General features: G+C 38.6%; 2 protein-coding genes across 6 annotated transcripts in view; one reads left to right on the plus strand and one right to left on the minus strand.

The window, feature by feature from the left end:
- Positions 1–26: 26 nt before the first annotated feature.
- On the plus strand, positions 27–4234 carry LOC137254135 (charged multivesicular body protein 7; the record flags this gene model as incomplete). The annotated part of the gene is given in 7 exon segments (XM_067791874.1): positions 27–272; positions 274–333; positions 335–507; positions 587–816; positions 877–957; positions 960–1088; positions 2432–4234. Coding segments are annotated over 7 exon segments (1434 nt in total), but the record flags the coding sequence as incomplete, so codon positions are not given.
- The window catches only part of RhoBTB (Rho-related BTB domain containing), an 85393-nt gene continuing 66464 nt past the window's right edge, over positions 3309–22237 (minus strand). For 2 of the 5 annotated variants that reach the window (XM_067787862.1, XM_067787860.1), the window contains 2 exons: positions 16310–16499; positions 14788–16235 (listed from right to left, as the gene is read on the minus strand). In XM_067787862.1, the coding sequence (XP_067643963.1) occupies positions 16333–16499 (167 nt within the window). In that variant the 3' untranslated portion in view covers positions 14788–16235; positions 16310–16332. Of the gene's footprint in view, positions 3650–6248; positions 14711–14787; positions 16236–16309; positions 16500–22237 lie in introns of those variants that run through there. The other 3 variants (XR_010953518.1, XR_010953517.1, XM_067787861.1) reach the window with 3 other exon arrangements.

Raw genomic sequence — 22237 nt, forward strand, 5'->3', positions numbered from 1 at the left:
AACACCAAGAAACCAACCAATTCTGATCGAATGCGAATACTAGCAGTACAAGCGGATTGGATGAATCTGTCACGGAGAACAGAAATACTCCATTTCCTTATCCTGCTTGCTGGAAGGACGATGCTCGCATGAATGTGCTATTGGCACCATTTCGCTTACGTGAAGTAAATCCAGAGATCTATGATTCGAAAATGAAATTCTGGCAAGATATGATCGCACAATATTGTGAACATATTGGGACGGGTTGCTTTTGTAAACGAGAACTACAACTGATCTTTTGCGCGTGGCGAACGCATACCATACTGTTTGGATGTCGTTTTGGATGAAATGCTAAAGAGCCAAAAAAATACGTACACGCAATGATTACGAATATGACCCCGAGAATACATGGAGTGGGTGGGCGATGAATAGCTTTGTAAAGCGACCATTGTCATGGGGTTGGCGAACATTGAAGAGTAAAATAGGACTACAAGTGGAAACTGATGCAGGTTTGTTGCAATATGTACAACGTTGAAGTTAATGAAGGTGAGTGGAGCGGTTGGGATATAGATTTTAGAGCAATATTTAAATATAACTAATTTGTTACTACTTTCGTTTTCAAGAAGTTTTGTAAGCTTCTACAACAAAACTTGCTACTACAACATCAAGGTGAGCTGCTACACTACGATGACTTTAAGCAAATCTCAGCTGAGTTATTACCGCTCAAGGAACATTGTTTATTATTATGCTTGCAATTGTTGCATTGCAAAGGAAAATATGCGTCGAATACAAAGTAGGAAGACAAGGAGCACATAGTACATTTGATTAAAATACCTTGTGAGTTTATTAGCGTTTATTTAAATATTTCAAAAATTGTTAATTTTACATGACTAACAGCAAAAAGTGATAACATTATTGAAATTAACGAGACTGATCGTGCAGTGCACAACCTTAAGACAACTCAAGCTAGGTCTATTGAAAACAGTTGGAAAACATAGAGGAGGAAATCAAGGAGAACGACGAGAAAGCACGTTTGTAACCTAAAGAAAACAAACGCCAGTTGGCCAAAACTTATTTACGTAAGAAGCATGTGCTTGAAAAGAATCACGGTACGTATCAAATGCACATAGTCGCCCTGAAAATACATAACATTACTTTAGTTTTGGCATGTAACCGCCGTAAGCCCTATAATTTGTACCCGCCAAGTTGGAACTAAAACAAAAAATAATTGCAGAAAATGCAATAACAAACTTTTTGGAAACTTGCTCTTTGTTTTTGTTGTTGTTGATGTTGCTTTAACAATAAATCCTTTTTGGGTCTTTCATAATAATTTATTCTGCTACTCAGAGTAGACGTTGTTGTTGTTGTAGCAGTGCTTCGCCCCATCCAATAGGTACGACCGATCACAAATTGTAATCAATATCCTCTAACGGGAGTCCAAGGAAACTTGCTGATCACAAATCAGTTTCTGGGTATTCAACAGGACCTGTTTAGTTAGCATTTCATTTCTCTCCCTAATGGGGAGTATTCTCGCCTCATTATGTAGATGGGGTTCTGAAGACAAGAAGACAATCCGTGGCGGTTCTGAGGGCAGTATTTTGGCAGGCCTGTGGCATCTTCCAGTGAATAGTCTTTAGGATTGGCGACCATATCGGGGACGCGTAGTATGCAATCGGCTGGCCAATTGATTTGTAAGTGGTAATGAGCGTTTCTTTATCTTTTCCCCAAGTACTGCCAGCAAGAGATTTGAGGATTTTATTACGGCTCTGGATTTTCGGTACAATTGCGGCTGCATCCTCACCAAAATGTAGATCCTGATCAAACGTCACACCCAAGAGTTTGAGGTGTAAGACAATCGGTAGCGTAGTGCCATTGAAGTGGATGTTCAAAATGGTCGACATTTGGGACTGGGACGTCCATGTTGTAAATAAGGTCGCCGAATTGCCCTGTGGCCATTATTGTGCAGTCAACGGCGTAGGAAACGATAGTAACTCCTTCTGGTGCCGAAGGTAGCTTAGATATGTAGAAATTAAACAAAAGTGGGGATAGGACACCACCCTGAGGCATCGCTTGTTTAATTCTTCTTGGTTTTGATGATGGATTTCTAAATTGCACCGATGCCTGCCGACAACCCACATAATTTGCGGTCTTGCCGTAACGTGCCATGGTTGACCGTAACAAAATCTTTTGATAGGTCTAACGCAACGAGTACTGTTCTATGGTGGGGGTTTTGATTTAAACCGCAATTTATCTGGGTGCCAATGGCATTTAGCTTGGTGGTTGTTTTTTAAAAGTACACTTTAACGCCAAAAAAAACTCTTTAAAGAAAATCCATACAGATTTAAAATGCATTTTTAAGTAATTTTGTGAACACTCCAGGGCTACCGTGTGCTAAAATTTGAGTGTGAAAGATAGAAAATTACGATTTAGTTGTATTTACTTAATACCATAGAAAAGCGTAGCGCAGCTTTGCACAACATTGACTCGCTTCTAACCAGCGTGGATGAGGCCCAAAGTCAAGGACAAATACTTGATGCTTTCAAAATTGGCTCAAAAGCATTACAGAATGCACTAAATGGCTCTGGACTGAAATATGATAATGTTACCGAAGTTATTGACGAAATGCGTGACGCAATGGAGACGCAACAAGAGTTACAAGATACATTGGCAAATGCGCATTTGGGTGATATTGCAATGGGCGGTGATGCTGATGTAAATGACAATGATGCGCTTGAACGTGAATTACAACAAATTCTCGGACAAACAGGGCAAACGCCTGTTAAGCAAGCAAGTGATACAAAAGAAGCATATAGTAAGATAAAAGTTTTGCCAGCAACAACGAACATTGCCGCATCGGAAAATAAAGTATCAGATGCTGAACTTTTGGCTATGCTGGAGGGTCTCGAAGTAGGGGATGAGTCACCGCAAAGGCTTGGAAAAGGCACGCGAACAATAGTCAGCGAATAGGCGGAAGCCGCTCGCGAATGAACGGAAGCCGAAGTGACAAATTTGTTAGCCTTCATAAGTAGTACGAGTGTTATTTGAACTCTTATTAGGGGAATAAAATTTTTTTTATGTTGCATGTTTTTAAATAATGTTTTCAACTTTTATTTCAATTAGACCCACTTGCAGAACTGCAAGTTTTTTTTTCTCAGAGTAAATTTGCTAAAGTGTACGATCTTAACAAACCCAGGTTAACTCTTGAGTTAAAAGGTTAACTTGCCGTTCTGCAAGTAAGGCTTAAATGGTTATAAAATGTTTCGAAAATAATATTTTATTCAATTGGTTTTGTATTTTATCGGCCTATTGATAAATGATTCAAGGTTCGATTCGAGCTCATGGCCAGAACAATAATTTTTTTTTTAATAATTATTGTTATTTTTTAATTTTTCTGTAGATTGTTTAATTTATTACTAATCACAAGTTTGCATTAATGAACATAATTTTATATATGTATGTATATAGTTTGTTTTGGCTCTAAGTGTACTCGCAGAACATTATATACATTTATTATAAACCTAAGTTATATACATACATATATACGGCCATAGATATGAATAAGAAACCCTAAAGCACGTAAGCAATACAGTACCGCTGCTTCATCTTGGAATAAAAGTTCAGATGCCTAACTGTTAACTATGTTGGAGAGTCTCGTATGGCGGCTGAGTCGCTGTAAATGGGAAACATTAGTATTAAGTAGTTAAGCTATACATTTGCTAACTTTTTTAAGTTCTTCGTGTTTTATTGGACTACTTTTCCGAGGTGACACTTTTTTCTTTCATGGCATTCTTTTAAATTATGTTTTAAATTACAACCAGAAGTTCATAAAAGGCCTATAACGAAAGCAGCAAAAAAAAAAAATTAAAAAGGATTAAAACCACACGCGCATAACTATATATCATATTTGCTTTAATTTATTTATTTTTATTGCACAATTTACATGGTCTCCAAAAACATACCTTTTTCATTTGTGAAATTTAATTTCTTACGTTATTTTTTATGACTTTTAATTTAATTTAATTCACTTTTTAAGAGTTAAAAAAATTCAATTCGTTATTAGAAGATAGTAAATAATATACAAATTATACAATACAAAAATATGCGCTAAAATGTTTATTTTTCTTAAATTTCTATGTTATTATATATTCATTATTATATGCTATAGGTTAATTCTATATATTTTAATTTAAATTTATTAAAATGACCGCTACAACTCTATTCAGTAGGAATGGGTATTTACAGAAATAAAAATAGAGTAATCTAAATAGAAAAAAATTCCCATTGTTTTGTATCCTGAGTCTAATGACAAGGCAAATTCATGTAAACCCTATGACAGACAATGAAAACGAAGTGGTAAGCGCTTTCATTCAATCAGCTTGCCTTTTCGGGTGTATTTAAGTATACAAACCAACCCGTACTTAAATAGTTCATCTAAAAGGAATATTGCTTAGAACATATTGTTGGAGTCGACGCAAACACGCTACCTGACCACCTTTTTAAACATTTCGTTGAAGTCCTTTGTCATTCCCGGACAATGGCAAATGGCAAGTATAATTGTATTACTAAAGTCTGGAAAACCCACTAACGAAGGTGAGTCATATCGACCGATATCACTCCTCTCCCCAATATCGAAGAAATTGGAAACCGTCCTGCTCCCTCAATTTCACTGCGAACCTTCGCTTAGCCACACATCAGCATGTCTTCCCCAAAATATGTACTTAGCACTACCACCGCGGCAATCGCCATAAACACCCAGATAAAATACGGACGGAACCATCAAGAACCCCATCATAGGACGGTGCTCGTGGCACTTCACTTGTCAAAACTTTTTGACATTATCAACCACGGTACCCTACTCCAAGATATAGAAGGTTCACCCTTTGTCTAAAAAGGTGGACCACGCGTGCGTCGGTTCACTTTAGGAACAAAACTTGAAAACCTAGAAGAATTAAGTAGGTGCCTATCCCCACTACTGCTTAATTTCTACATATCAAAGGTGCCTTCCCCACCAGAAGGAGTTAATATCATTTGCTAAGCCGACGACTGCAAGATAATGGCAACAGGATATGTCCCTTCAATAGGCGAATTTCTTTCTAGAATAAACAGGAGACCCAGTCTTTCTGGTTTCTTGACCCCGCGCGACCTGGTACTATCACCGAGCAAATCAACGACCACTCTGTTTACGACACGGAAGGAAGAGATGACGCAAATATTGGGCGTTCACGTCGATGGTACGCTACTGACTGTCAAGTCACCTAAATATCTTAGGTGTAACGTTCGATAACACTCTCACCTTCAAGACGCATGCCACCGAATTTGTATCCAAGTACAAAACCGCAACAAAGTCCTCAAGTCGCTTGCCGGTAGTACTTTGGGAAAAGACAAAGAAACTCTACTAACCACTTACAAAGCAATTGGCAGGCCGCTAAGGTGCTACGCGTCATCCGTGTCATCGCCTGGTATAAAAAAACTCACACTGGAAAAGGCTGCACTCAGAACTGCCAGGGGATGAACACCATCTACATAGTGAGGCAAAAGAGCTTAATATTAAAGACCATAACAAAATGTTGAACAGACAGTTTTTAATAAATTGTCACAAACCTGGACACCTTAGCAAACGACTGCTTGAGCTCGCTTCTCACGGCAGTCGGTTCTATGTACCGGAGCGACTCGGGATTTTCCCGACCAAGGACTTTCATCTCAGTGTGACCCCATTTAATTTGTTTCGTCCCTCCCACAAATTGTCATCCTACCAGCAGCTCCTTGCAGCAGGACTGCTACATATTCTCTTACTCCGGGAAAGTATCGAAACCAATCCGGGTCCGTCCCCTGACCCCGGTCCTGAGAAATGGTTTTGCTGCATTTGCCAGAAAAGAATCTTTTTAGGACGGTCATACTCTGTTCAGTGTGTCTCGTGCAAGGGATTGTTGCATCGGACAGGTTGTTCTGGGCTTGATCCCAAAACCCGACGTCCACGTAACTTTTATAAATCTTTTGTGGCTCCTTGCTGCTCACGCCCAAGGGCGTCCCGTAGTCTACGCCTAAGCGCCCCCCCCCCCCCCCCCCCCCCCCCCCCCCACTACCTTCCAGCAGCCTCGCTGCTCAGCAAGCCACAACAAGTACCCGCTGCTGATCGCGCCCCACGGCGCCAACAACTCAAACAGCTGATACCACTCATAACTACTACCTTCGTAGTAGAGCTGGTAGCAATGCTGAGCATCAGCCCCTGCCCCCGTCTTCTTCTCCCCCCCCCCCCCCCCCTCTTTTCTGCCAGCAATCGTGCAGGTCAGGGAATCAGACTCTTAGTCCCTACCTCCATTTGCACCGTCTGCCAGCACAGAATATATAGGTTTGCGACATCCGCTCAATGCAGCTCCTGCCTTGGGTGGCGCCACTTTCCTAGATGTTCTGGTCTCCGCGACGGCAACCCCTCGACGGGTTTCATCGCGCCATGTTGCCAGGTCGCAAACCCAAATCATCCGGGTACCCCAATGCTTGCCCAAGGGCGCCCAGTCCCAAGGCCACAACAGCAATTGCGTCCTGGCCTTCCACAACCTAGGCGTAGTCACCCGTCACGTACCCCTAGAGTGGCGGCGTCACCCCTCATGCACTTCAGAATTCTGCAGTTAAACTGTAATGGACTAACTGGGAAGATTACGGAGATAGTCGATTTCATGAAGCGGCACAACATCCGCATTGCTGCGATTCAAAAGACTAAACTCACAGCAAGATCTGCATTGCAGACCTGCTCTGGGTATAATGTCCACAGGAAAGGCCGCGAGAGCGGAAATGGAGGCGGCCTCGCGTTTATTATACACCACTCTGTGCAATATTATATATTTGATCCTGGCATCGACCGCAGGGACAATGTCTTAGAACGTCAAGGCCTATCTGTTCGGTCAGGCGATGCAAATCTAGAAATCATCAACATCTACATCCCTCCTGTCACCTGTTGCCCCAGTGGATACCGCCCTAATATCGAAGCCTTACTCACTGGCAACAATCGCATTATCTTAGGCGATTTCAATGCCCATCACGACCTATGGCATTCAAACTTGCGGGCGGACAGTAGGGGTGAGATGTTCGCGGATCAAATAGAAGAAACGACGTTCTGCACAATAAACGGAGACGCCCCCACACGTATGGTAGGAAGCTGTCATAGTTCGCCAGATATCTCAATCGTGAGCGCAGAACTCGTAAACTGCGTCAACTGGCAGCCGATGGTAACATTGGCATCCGACCACCTGCCCATACTTATTTCGTTCGAGCGTACCGCCGACTTCATCGTCACCGAAAAACGCACTTTCATAAACTTCAAAAAAGGAAAGTGGGAAGAATATAAATATGCAACAGACAGCAGCTTTGCTGCCCTCCCTATCCCGGCTGATGCCCGCCAAGGGGAGCGTGCCTTCCGTAAGGTCATTGAATCCGCCTCGGCACATTTTATTCCCGCCGGGAGAATTCCCGAAATCCGGCCCCACTTCCCGGCGGAGGCCGCGAGCTTAGCGAGGGAACGCGACCTTATAAGACAGCTTGATCCAGGCGACCCCCAAATAAGGGATATAAACCAATGCATCAGATTGCTTGTGGACGAACACAAGCGGGCGAAATGGGAAGAGCACCTAAGAGGTTGTAACCTCTCTACCGGTGTAGGTAAACTTTGGTCCACCGTAAAGTCCCTATCGAATCCGACTAAGCACAAAGACAAAGTTTCCATCGCCTTTGGCGATAAGGTGCTGTCGGATGCGAAAAAATGCGCGAGCGCTTTCTGCCGACAATATATAATGCATCCTACGGTTGACAAAGATAGACGGAGAGCCAACAGACACGCACATAAAAACAAATTCAGCGCGTCACCAATCACCATCACCGATAGAGAGGTTGAGGACGCCATTGGTCGCGCTAAACCATCCAAAGCAGTGGGCCCAGACGGCATAGCCATGCCAATGCTTAAAAACCTAGGGAAAGAGGGTTTCAAATATTTAGCGCATGTCTTCAACCTGTCTCTTTCCACCTTTGTCATACCCGAGAAATGGAAAATGGTCAAGGTGGTCCCGCTACTAAAGCCTGGGAAACCAGCTAACATAGGTGAGTCATATCGTCCGATATCTCTCCTATCGCCAGTGGCAAAGACGCTTGAAGCCATTTTGCTCCCTTATTTCCAAGCACATTTGCAGCTAGCCCCTCATCAACATGGCTTCAGAAAACTCCATAGCACTACCTCCGCGCTAAATGTCATTGGCACCCAGATAAATTGCGGTTTGAATCAATACCCCCACCATAGAACAGTACTCGTAGCGCTAGACCTATCAAAAGCCTTTGATACGGTCAACCAAGGCTCGTTACTGCAAGACCTGGAAGGGTCTACCCTTCCCCCATGTCTTAAAAGGTGGACCGCAAATTATCTGGGTGGTCGGCAGGCATCGGTGCAATTCAGAAACGAAACATCAAAACCAAGGAGAATTAAACAAGGGGTGCCACAGGGTGGTGTCCTATCCCCACTTTTGTTTAATTTCTACATATCCAAGCTACCTTCACCACCGGAAGGAGTCACAATCGTTTCCTACGCCGATGACTGCACAATAATGGCCACAGGCCCAGGCCCAGAGATCGATGAGCTATGCAATAAAATAAACGGCTATCTCCCTGATCTCTCCAGTTTTTTCGCCTCGCGAAACCTGGCATTGTCACCGACTAAATCTTCCGCGACCTTATTTACAACATGGACGCCCAAATGTCGACCATATTGAACATCCACGTCGATGGCACTACGCTACCGACTGTCCTACACCCCAAAATCTTGGGTGTGACGTTTGATCAGGATCTACATTTTGGTGCGCACGCAACCGCAATTGTTCCGAGAATTCAGAGCCGTAATAAAATCCTCATATCCCTTGTTGGCAGTACCTGGGGAAAAGATAAAGAAACGCTCATGACCACATACAAAGCAATTAGCCAGCCGATTACGTGCTACGCGTCACCCATATGGTCGCCAAGCCTAAAAACTACCCACTGGAAGAAACTACAGGCCTGCCAAAATACTGTTCTCAGAATCGCCACGGGCTGTCTTCTTATGTCCCCAGAACACCATCTGCATAATGAGGCGAGAATACTCCCCATCAGGGAGAGAAATGAGATGCTGACCAAACAGTTTCTGTTGAATACCCAGAAACCTGGGCATCCCAACAGACATCTGATTGACGAACCAGCACCGCCTAGGGGCCTAAGAAGTCATCTTCGTAAGCATTTTGAGGAAATACGGCACCTGAGAACCCAGCCGTATGAAGCGAAAAAACACAAGCAGGTCCTTGGTGAACTCCATAGACAGGCGTCGGACCTTTATGTCGGGAATGGCCCGGTGAATCCAGTACTTGAAGAAAAATATCCAGAACTCGCGGAAGAGGAACGCATACTCCCCAGGGAAACGCGTGTCACTCTTGCTCAACTTCGTTCTGGATACTGTAACAGGTTAAACTCTTACCTATCCAGAATCAACCCCGACATACAAAATGTATGCCCCGCTTGCAATGTGTCCCCACATGACACCAACCATCTCTTTAATTGTAATGTGGAACCAGCGCCTCTAACACCCCTTTCCTTATGGTCCACCCCTGTTGAAACGGCAAGTTTCCTTGGACTCCCGTTAGAGGATATTGATGACAATTTGTGATCGGCCGCGGCTATTAGGTGGGGCGAGCATTACTACAACAACAACAACAACTGCTTGAGCTATCCACGCCTCTAAGAGAGTTAAGGAAACATCTCCAACTGCGTACGCAGCCGTTTCATCCATATAAGCATAAGAAGGCCCTAAGCAATATATACACAGCATTGGTAAATGCCTTTGCTAGGATGCACCTGGAGAACGCCGTTATAAATATACACTATCCTACAATTGCAGAAGAAGAAAGCAGACTACCAAGGGAGACGAGTCAACCTGGCCCAACTTTTTTCTGGATACTGTAACAGGTTAAACTCTTACTTGTCCAGAATCACCCCGACATACGTAATGTATGTCCTGCATGTGATGTGTCCTCACACTCGAAACATCTTTTCAATTGTAATGTGGAACCTACGTCTACGTCCTAAAGCAAGCAGGGGGACCATCACCCAGGCAGCATAGTTTCAGGCCCAGAAAATTAACTTTAAACTTCATAGAAATAGCAAAGCGAGATAGTGCGATCCAAGCGAGCTATCCTCCCTGCAACCTTGGGCGTAAGAAACGATTTCAACAGCGCGAGATGGGCAGACATGGTGGTCACCTAAGAACAGCAATTCCAACCCCAGCCCGCAATCGATTATGATGGAGTAAGAATAGCGATAATCGGAGTAAAAAACAAGGCCGCGCACGCAGATGGACTGGCTGATGACATTGATATCATTGGTCTGAACACCCGCGCCGTAAGTGCTGCTTACTCCAAACTAAACAAGTAAGGACGGGACTGTCTTCGGCTGTGCCGAAGACTTCATACCTTTCATGAATGGGGCTGTACAATAATCGTATCCCGTTCGTAATCTCCAAATAATCGGTTGTATAAAATAAGAAATATATAGTGAACAGATGTACATACCTAAACGATTTTTAAGATAAATATAAAATAAAAAATGTCAAACAAACCCCTTATCTGAACGATCGAATGTATGGGATATATATTATATAGCTCCAATCGAAATAATTTTTACAGGAAATCTATGATATATTAGAATATATATCACAAAGTTTCACGTTTTTATATTGGAAATTTAGGGAGAAATGGCTAAAAATCTTCCTATCTGAACGATCGGTTGTATGGGATATATGTTATATATAGCTCCGATCGATTTGATTTTTTCACGAAATCTTCTTTGATATATTAGAATAAATATCACCAAGTTTAACGTTTTTATATTGGAAATTAAGGGAGAAATTGCCAAAAACCTTTCTATCTGAACGATCGGTTGTAAGGGATATATACTATATATAGCTCCGATCAAAGTGATTTTTTCAGTAAATCTTCTATGATATATTAAAATATATATCACCGAATTTCACGTTTATACTTTTTAAATTAAGGGAGAAACCTTGGGACCTTTCTATCTGAACGATCGGTTGTAAGGGATATATACTATATATAGCTCCGATCAAAGTGATTTTTTCAGAAAATCTTCTATGATATAATAAAATATATATCACCGAGTTTCACGTTTATACTTTCTAAATTAAGGGAGAAATGACCAAAAATCTTCCTATCTGAACGATCGGTTGTATGGGATATATACTATATATAGCTCCGATCAAAGTGATTTTTTTAGAAAAAATCTTCTATGATATATTAGAATATATATCACCGAGTTTCACATTTGTACTTTCTAAGTTGCGACAGGAATGATCAAAATTGTCTTATCTGAACGATCGGTTGTAAGGGATATATACTATATATAGCCCCGATCAAAGTGATTTTTTCAGAAAATCTTCTATGGTATATTAAAATATATATCACCGAGTTTCACGTTTATAGTTTCTAAATTAAGGGAGAAATGGCCAAAAATCTTCCTATCTGAACGATCGGTTGTATGGGATGTATATTATATATAGCTCCGATCGAAATGATTTTTTCATGAAATCTTCTATGATATATTAGAATACATATCACCAAGTTTAAGGTTTTTATATTGGAAATTAAGGGAGAAATTGCCAAAAACCTTTCTATCTGAACGATCGGTTGTAAGGGATATATACCATATATAGCTCCGATCAAAGTGATTTTTTCAGAAAATCTTCTATGATATAATAAAATATATATCACCGAGTTTCACGTTTATACTTTCTAAATTAAGGGAGAAATGACCAAAAATCTTCCTATCTGAACGATCGGTTGTATGGGATATATACTATATATAGCTCCGATCAAAGTGATTTTTTTAGAAAAAATCTTCTATGATATATTAGAATATATATCACCGAGTTTTACGTTTGTACTTTCTAAATTGCGACAGGAATGATCAAAATTGTCTTATCTGAACGATCGATTGTATGGGAGATATATGTTATAGTGGTCCGATCCTACCGGATCCGACAAATGTCTAATATAATACAAAAATACATCCTTGTACCAAATTTCATTCAGATATCTCAAAATTTGAGGGACTAGTTTGCGTTCAAATAGACAGACGGACGGACAGACGGACATGGCTATATCAACTCAGTTCGTCGCCCTGATCAATTCGGTATACTTAATGGTGAGTCTATCTTCTATATTTCTCAACCTTACAAACATCGGACCAAAGTTAATATACCATTTCATGTTCATGAAAGGTATAAAAAGAAGCGGAAAATAATGGTTTACTGGTGAATGTGAACAAAACGAAGTTCCTGCTATCATCAGGCAAATAATCAGCGCACTTTCGCTTTGGTAACCACCTAAAGCTTTGAAATCGAGACAAGAATTAATAAAAGCTACTTTGGACTAGGTAGGCCATTGCAAAGTAAAGTCTGCTATCGGCAAACGAAAATCATACTCTACAAGTCACTCATCGTACTAGTTCTGCTATATGGTGCAGAGGGACGGATCATGACAACATCGGATAAGGCGAATTTGGGGTGTTCGAGAGAAAAGTTCTTCGAAAGATTTACGGACCGCTTCGCGCTTGTGACAGCGAGTACCGAAGAAGGTTCATTGATGAGCTGTACCAGCTTTACGCAGACATCAACATAGTTCATTGAATTGAAATGCAGCGGCTACGCTGGTTATGTCATGTTATGCGAATAAAAGATTTTTATCGAAACCCGCCTACAGAAGCGGAGCAGGTGGGCGGCCCCTAGTCCGCTGAAAGGATCGGGTGAAAATCAATTTAAATTCCCTTGGTGTGACCAATTGGCGCCAGTAAACTCAACGAAGAAGCGTAGCTTTGTTGGACCGTGATCGCGTAACACGATACGGGCCCTGTTTGCACAGAACTTTGTGAGGAAAATATCATACAAATCGAAATACAAATCGCTAACAAGCATTAAATGTTTTTATATGGAATGAGCCATAATAGATAATTGTTGAATTTAAATGTTAGGCTGGTTGGTACTAAAATTGATTATTATATTGATTTATATTGTATTGTACTATCATCTCTAAGCCGATACTAAGCAGTCACTTGTATCTACATAAACAAATCAATCATTATGTCTACACATATGTACATATAGCAGCGGAGAGTTATTCACAAAAGTATGCACTCATCAGCAAAGTTCTCACACATACAAATGCATATATCTGAGATACTCACAAAAGTATGCAATCATCGCGCATATTGCTATGCGAGAAGCTATAAACGTGTATCTGTAATTTATAGCTGGTGAGTTTATAGCTGGTAACTAAGTAGTAAATTCTAGAAGAATAAACACCTAGAAGTATGCGAACGGGGAAACCGAAGAGTATAAAAGCAGCACATGCTGAGGCATGGGCAATCAGTTTGATTTAAGCCCGCTATTGGTTGCGAAGTATAAGTGTTATGGTGAAGTACTCTAATAAAGACCATTTTGCATTATTAAATACTAGCCTTTACCCGCGGCCCCGTCCGCAAGGAGAAATTTAAATATATGGGCTATTCGCGTTAGCCTGCTTATTATCTGTTTAAAATTTTGTTTTCTGTCTAATGCATTTTATTTTTGTAATTGAGTAAAAAAAAGAACTAAATGAGCTGATAAAAAAGTCAAAAAAATGAAATTTCGCAGGCTCGAAAATTATTTTTGTGGGTATGCGTAGTGGAACTTTTTTTCCTGAGTCCAAATCCTATCGAAAAATCGATGGCGCAATATCGGTTAATAAATCGACCCTGTCTAATGTGCATCGAAAGGTCTTGTCAAGAAGAAGTGCAGACCATTCCAGAAATTTAAAAGCTTAATATACCCCTAAAATATTAATTCAGAAATGGCACCACTGTCAATGCTAAAAACGTATTTAATATGTTAGAATGTATCGCTAGGTCTTGTCAAGGAGAAGTGCAGACTATAAAAAAAAATACGAAAAAGTTAAATATAGAGCTAAAATAATCATTTAAAAACGGCACCACTACCAATGCCAAACACGTATTTAATATGTGAGCATCCCAGCAGGAAATTAAAGTTTAAATTACAACATGCAGATTGTGCATGTATTAAAAACAGATAAACCAAAAATTTTGGAAATTTTCATTTTTGATTCAGAAATAGTTTGAAATATTCTCAAGTCCTCCATTTCATCAAGTTTTACTGGTAGGGTAACCGATACTTTTACATGCAAATGCGCATGAAGTTTGTCAAATCGGCTCAACACGGCAATTATCGTAAAAATATTGCCGATCACTAGCCTAAAAAATCATATTTTCGAAATTAATACATTTGCTGCAACCAGGGGAATACAAAATGTTAAAAAATATGTAGCTGACTTAAAAAAAATGCATTAATGTAAATATTTGTATTGTTTCGCTAAGTTTCTTTAAACATTCTATAGTCTTTTTTGCAGTACAGAAGTTCAAAATCTTTTGGTTCAGAAAAAAAGGGAGCCAGAATGAAATTGGTACAACTTTTGTTAAAATAATTTAAGAAACTAATATTGTATTGAAAAGTTATTACGTATAACATACCCAAAAAGTTTTTGAGTTTTATAATAGCCTTATTTTAACTTTTTGATTAATTATTGAGCTCAAGACCGCAAGGATAAATAAAACATATTTTGTGGTATTATAATTACATATAATTGGTCCATATTTCGGTTTCAATCTGCAAATGTCAAATACCGTTATTGTTTTTGGTATGTAGTAGATAGTTATTGCTTATATTTGTTGGTGTTCGTATGGTTCTTTTTTGCTGTTTTTTTTTTGTTACTAATTGCAAGATTGTAATAATTAGATAAAGTTATTTGATAACAGTATTTCTAACCTGCAATATTTTAAATTAATGTTCAAAATATTGTTTTATTTTTAATTACTTAAAATCTGTTCTTATACGAAAATGCGTTAATGTAAGACTACACGATTTTGAAAGAGTTATTCATGTTAAGCTGAGTAATTTTTTTCTTTTAATTTTATTATTCATATGCCGAACATATTGCTATTTTAAGTATATATCAACCTATCCTAATAGAAAGGTCGCTAATTTAAAGTTTTGTTAACAAGGGCGTATCTCATAAATTCTATTAAGAGGGTCATATCTTAGCGAAGTCATTAATAAAGTCGTATCTCAGGAGACCGTTTTAGGTTGTAACTGAAAAAAAAAAAAAAAATTTTGCAGAAGATATATACATTTAATTAAACTTAATGGCGCATAATCATAGTCAAAATAAAATAGGTTTTAAATTTAGTTGCAGCTTTTTGACATAATTTTCTATGAGCTATCTTTCAAAAAAGCTGCAACTAAATTTAAAACCTATTTTATTTCGACTATGAATATGCGCCAATACCTTTTTACCTTTTCATAATTTGTAAACTACTTAAAACGGTTAACTATAGTAACGTTCCATTGAGTCATCAAACTCTGGATCACGATCAAATCTCATTGGAACGATCAGGATCAGTACTATGAGAGTTGGCACCACTCAACGACTGTGTACACATAATAGGGTCTTCTTTTGACAATCCCTATTCCAGTGAAATGAAAAAAATAAAATCAGCCGATGAGATGAGCCAACCATATAGATGAGCCATGCGTAACTGACGTTTAAATCTACTCAATAAACACACTTTACAAGGTTGCATTTGCAGTTTGAAACAATTTATTACGCAATTTTTTTTAAATTTTGATCTGGAAAGGAAATACATTTAGTATAATGTACATCTTTTCTCACTGAAATTTTATTTTTTCAGTGACAATCTTTTTAACCGGTATCTTGAGACTTTGTTAAAGACTTGGCTGAGATACGACTTTATTAACAGAATTTCTGAGATACGGCCTTGTTGACAAAACTTTTAAGTTACGATCTTTCTATTATCATAGGTCGATATTAATTTGTTAATTTTGTTTACATTCTTACATTACGAATTTCTCCGCTTTATGCTGTGGCTGCGCAGCATTTTGTTGTTCAACAACGAATGGCTCTTCTAAGTGTTGGTTATGCTGCTGTTGCTGCTCTTGATGTTATTCCTGCTGCAGCTGGTGGTAGCGCATATTGCTTGCTGCAGAAATCTCCGTATTCTGCATATAACATTTATGGTATTGTTATGTATAAATTTGAAAAAGTATTAAAATACTTAAAATTGTACAAATAAAGCAAATCAAGACGGGCAAAATCACTATGAAACGCAGTGATCTGTAATGAGAGCATAAAACAATTATTTAGTTTAAAAAATAATGCAAAAATAAAGTGAAATGAATATTACATACCTTCGATGCCCGAGGGCTGGATGTCAGAGATTCAAATCAACATCAGCCGGTTCCAAGTCGATGTTATTCATAGAATTTGCCGTGCTCCTGAATATCTGATTTTCGGTGTTGTTATTGTCAGCACCGCTATTGCCATCGTTAATCCTTTTGGATTTGCCACCACTGCTGCTACCTAATGTCCAAGAGAATACTTTGTCCAAATTTTAATATTAATAAAAAAGAGCGATAGAGCTGAGCATGTGTAAGTGTGTGTTATCTATGAATGAATGTGGTATGTGATAGGTTAAGGCATTAAGTGTCTATTATGTGTGCGTAAATGTACACAGGTCATTCCATGTCAAATCGACTAAGGAGTCGATCGGAAACTGATTCAGTGAGGCCAGATTGTGGTAAATTACCCTTCTTGAGGCTTATTTTACTATACAATTTAATAAAAAGGGACACCTTTTTGTATTCCATATGAAAAAAGTTTTTTTTTTGTAGCAAAACTACCTATATATTGTGACGAATATTAGCATCACTAACTGATACTCACATCGCTAAGGTTATTAAATAAAGGCACAACAACAATAAAGCAAGCTGCCACTCCTGTGTACGTAAACAAATCAATCATCATTTACTCACATACATACAAGGCAACGGAGAGATACGCACAAACACATGTAATCATCAGCCGAAGTAGTACTCCCATATACACACGCATATGGATACAAACTACAAATATACATGCACATATATGGATGGTACCCAAGCATGAAGTTCTCGAAGTTACTAGACCTTAGGAGAAATGGGTGATCGAGGCAACAGAGAGTATAAAAGCACCGAAAGCTGAGTAGTAAGAAAGCAGTTTGATTTAAACACGCTATCAGTTGCGAAGTGAAGTATAATTGTGAAGTATAATTGTACTACTCCCAAAGTAATCTAATAAAGACCATTTTGCATTACTGAATATTGGAGTTATTTATTCGACAATTGTCGAACGTTTGCAGAAGGTGTAAAATAAGCGGAGTTTCCCTATATTCGTTACAATATCAAAAACTAATCGTCATATAACTAAAAATAATCAGCACTCTTACGATTCGTTGATTTTCATTCGTACTTGATCCTGACACAATTTTGCTAGATAATACATTTGTATTGTTGTTGTATTGCTTGGCATGTCATTGGTACCATTCGTATTCGAATCACTGAATTGTAGAATAAATAAACGCAAATGTTCTGTATTTAAATGCTCTTTATCAACAGTACTACTATGGTAGTAGAACTTCACAATTTAATGTATTCGCGTACTTCATTTATAGCGTGTATGGCCACCACTGGACTGCGCCGCTTTTATATTTTCAGTTGCCTCGTTCGCCTATTAGTTCTAGTCCAGCCTTCTCAATTAGTTGCTAATTTACTTCTCTCATGGGCTTACATCGCCGTTGTGGTTGTGCACCATTTATTTACTAGCGGCATTGTGACATGTCAAAACTGCTAATATTCGCTACAGTATTTTGCACAACTCGAAGTAGCATACATTTATTTAGTACCTTACAAATTTTGCGAATTCTTGTGTGTACTGTCACGCTGATTGTGTAATAAAAAAATAAGAATTTATTCAGATGACATAATTTGGAGAATGATACCACATTTTTTTGTGTCCGCAAAGAGTTTCCAAATAATTTGCCAGGACGAGGAAGAGTACAGTGGCTGGTTGGGATCTGTGCAGGGCGACCCATTTAAAGCATTTTGTTAGGCGTGCAATGCATCGTTTCAATTCTCACTCAAACACATTTCATAGCTCGGGTTCCCTTTTTGCTATAAACTGTTCTCTTGTAGTATATGTATGCTTCTATTCTATTAATTTGCGTATTACACTCAGCTGATGATATCGCTTCTGTAGGTGAGCAGTTTTAAATCTTTTCATTGATATTCTTAGGACGCCAGTAATTGTTGTTAGTTAACAGAGGAGAGCTAAGCGGCCGCCGTGGTATAGTGGTAGCGTGCTACGCCTACCACACCAACCTTACTAGGTACAAGGCCTGGAAAACGGAACATCAATATATATCTTTATCAACAGAGCAATGGTTTACGTTTGATTACATTTTCTTTTGTTGTTTTGAAACAATAAATTTGTGCACTTCTATATACATAACTTTTATGTCACAGTTATTGTCGAGACCGTAGAGCGAATAACTTTCGAAAATTTTCCGAACCACTCTCCAAAATGAGGGAGTGCACAACTCTGAGGTGTTTCGCATAATTTTCAATGCGAAGCTTGGAACAGCCCTGCAACGAATCGCACTAGTTCTGAACTAAGACACAGCTATCTCGTTAAGAGGGGCTACCAGTTGGAATAGCTGGAATCCAGTTATTTAAGGATCTTTAGATAATCCATATCGTACGGTGGAATATTGCATTCAGTTTTAAGTAATTTCTCATTGAGCTTGAAACTTGATACGTTATACTAAGGTCCGGGGATCGTGGCAACGCAACGAAGGGAATAAACTCCGCTAAACTGGCGCACGACTCGAGATAATTTAAAACTCATACGATATTATGAATCTAGCGATCGGTTTCTAGGTAACTTACCGATAAATAAAATGTAATATTTAGAATAAAATATTCTTCTAAGTAGTTGGTGCATTGATCGCGGTATTTAGAAAATCCATTCAGAGCAAATGGAGTCTTGCGATCAACTTTTAAATAAATTCACGCTGAGCTAGAAACCGTTCAGGAAACCGTGATTCATTGATTAAAATGAAAAATCCGCTAGGTGGCGCATGAAATTTGGAATTTTTGAATCGGTGTTCATGCAATTTTCACGTGAGCTAGAGACGCGCCGATCGAGTATTACGAAAATTGTACGAAAGTTGGGACTTCGGCGATCAATGTTTAAGAGACTTAGCATTGAGCTACAGTCCCAAAACTTCACAGAGGGCATCAAGACAATGCAACAAAAGTGGGGAAAAGGTGCGCTAGTTGGCGAAAGGGTCGAGATATTTAGAAAACTCGAGCTAGACATGGAATTATCCTATCGACTTTTAAGGAGCTCACTGGTATACTAGAAGCTTTGGCTTTTTAAACGTATTTCAGAAGCTAAAGCATGTAGATGAATATGACAATAATTAGCAATAATTTTGATAAAATTTAGTAGCCTGGATCATACATGTCCATATGTCCCTGATGATGACTTCAGATTGAAGTCGAAATATCGACCAAAATTAAAATTTATGAATATAAAACAAACCAAAAGGAAGTTTTATTCATTAACCGCGGCCTTTCAGCTCAACTAATCTAATTAATTAGCAATAATTAATATAATTTTAAAAGTAGCTATATTTTGTTTCAAATATCAAATTCTAAATTTTTTGCTAAAAATTCATTCAATTGGAAGGAACAGTTTTGACATGGAGTGACCCACATAAGAGTACACGCATATTTATGTAGAATCACTCATAGTAAAAATGTGACGGTAATTTAGCTTTCTTACTACTAATTTTTTTCTATAATAATATCAAAATAATAATATAAAAAAAGTGCCACTTTGAAATATGCATAACTTTTATACAGAAAAAATTACTTTACCTTTTTGAGCTTTTCTGAAAAACATTGCATTTCTCTCAAAAATATTAGAGCGTTTTTTCTGATAAAGCTTACATACAAAGATATTTGCGAAAATTTAAGGTTGCATTTTGACTGCGAGTGATTTTTTAAAGTATGTTAGCATTAAGGCCCAAAACACACTCCACTTTTGTCGATGGTATCACGTTGAAATAACGCACGGCAAGTTTCCCTGCCACAATGAATGCAAAAGACAGTCATATTCCCATTTTTTGTCTTGATGAATCATGTAAAACAACATTTTTTTTACAGAGCTCGTAGTACCAAAGAGGACAAATTATAATAAGAGACGTCACTCGTTACTCGTAGCCATTTGCTCGATGTTTTCTATGAGGTAGTCGCTGGTTTTTTTGGGCGAGATGTGCATAAAATGTCTTCTATACACGTGGGATATTTGTGTTTATTTTTCCCGACTGTATTCAATTAATAAATTCTCTTTCCAAAAATCACAGATGCACAAGGTGCCTACACCGCATGGATAAATGGGGGACAATTCAAAAATGTCCCACATAGAAAACATTCGGCATCAATTTTTTGATTTCCAGCGAGTTACTCGTCACTCGTAGCAGACTGGTGGCTCTTATTATATTTATCCTCTTTGCTTTGGTAGTACGTTCCGTGCTCGAATGCTATGTGAACTAGCGACATCAAGTACTCGTTAGGTCCAAAACCAAATTTTTAGAAATAGTTTCACAGTTGCATATTTATCGTTTGAGTATAAGTGGGTTTCAGTCATTGAAATTCCACCGCTGTGTATTCAAAATCAGCTGTTGACGCAACGTAAGCATCAAAACGAGGCAAAAGTCGAATGTGTTTGAGCCTCTAACGAGAATTTTGTTTTGGAGAATATGTATTTCATCTGAGGAGCTGTGAACAAAAACTAGTAGGTGCTTGGAGAGGCATCAAGTCGAGTCAGCTCATCTAAGGCCAAAGCTAATCATAAGAACTATACTACATGGAATTACCCCTCCAAACACCGACTAGTAATATTTGCTCGTTTGTATGCGAGGTCGGATGTACTGCGTATTAGAGCGTTTCAAAAAAAATGTTTTTTTTTCTGGCAATTACGTTTACATTTTGTTTTTGTTTGAAACGACTCTAGCATGAACTAATGTATTTATGTATGAAAATAGTCTTGCAAGATGTGGGCTTGTCGTTTATGAAAATGCGCAAGAGGTCGAAAACGTAAATTGATTTTCGTACAAAAATTAGAGAAATAAAAGTAAAGGACAAACAAGAAAGTGTACTCGAATTGTGAGTAAAAAGGTGGGAATACAAAAGCATGACGACGCCAAATTTTGCTTGGTATTTGAAGTCATGTGATTGAATCTAATACATATATACAGGCATGTTCTGAAAATCTTTGGATACAAAATTTTTAAAAGCGAAAGAAAATTGTCTAAGCACGATTACCCCTCGGCAGTGGTTTTCTTTTTTTTTTTTTGGTGGTGCTACGAAAAGCTCTCCCGTAAAAATGTATCTGCTTGCAGATGCCGTTCGGTGTCTAAACTAAGAACCTAATAAACCTCTCTTCTCCACTCATCTCAGATCGCTATTTAAAATGAACGATATCGGACTATAACCACGCCCAGTTTTTCGATATCGAAAATTTCGAAAAACCGAAAAATGCGATAATTCATTACCAAAGACGGATAAAGTGATAAAACTTAGTAGGTGGGTTGACCTTATGACACAGAATAGAAAATTAGTAAAATTTTGGACAATGGGCGTGGCACTGCCCACTTTTAAAAGAAGGTAAATTAAAAGTTTTGCAAGCTGTAATTTGGGAGTCGTTGAAGTAATCATGATGAAATTTGTCAGGAACGTTAATCCTATTACTATACATGTGGTAAATAAATCTCAAGGACGTTCCTACTTTAAAAAAAATTTTTTTAAGTAAAATTTTAACAAAAAATTGAATATCTTTACAGTATATAAGTAAATTATGTCAACATTCAATTCCAGTAATGATATGTTGAAACAAAATACAAAACTAAAAGAAAATTTCAAAATGGGCCTGGCTCCGCCCTTTTTCATTTAATTCGTCTAGAATACTTTTAATGCCATAAGTCGAACAAAAATTTACCAATCCTTTTGAAATTTCGTGGGGGCATAGATTCTATGACGATAACTGTTTTCTGTGAAAATAGACGAAATCGGTTGAAGCCACGCCCAGTCGACCGTCTGTCTTTCCGTTGGGCCGTTAGCACGAGAACTTGGGCAAAAATCGATATATCTTTACTAAAGTTAGTTCACGTACTTATCTGAACTCACCTTATCCTGGTATAAAAAATGTCCGATTGTGACCACGCCCACTTTTTC

The sequence above is a fragment of the Eurosta solidaginis genome, chromosome 5 (assembly GCF_040869045.1).
Source record: "Eurosta solidaginis isolate ZX-2024a chromosome 5, ASM4086904v1, whole genome shotgun sequence".
Lineage (NCBI taxonomy): Eukaryota > Metazoa > Arthropoda > Insecta > Diptera > Tephritidae > Eurosta > Eurosta solidaginis.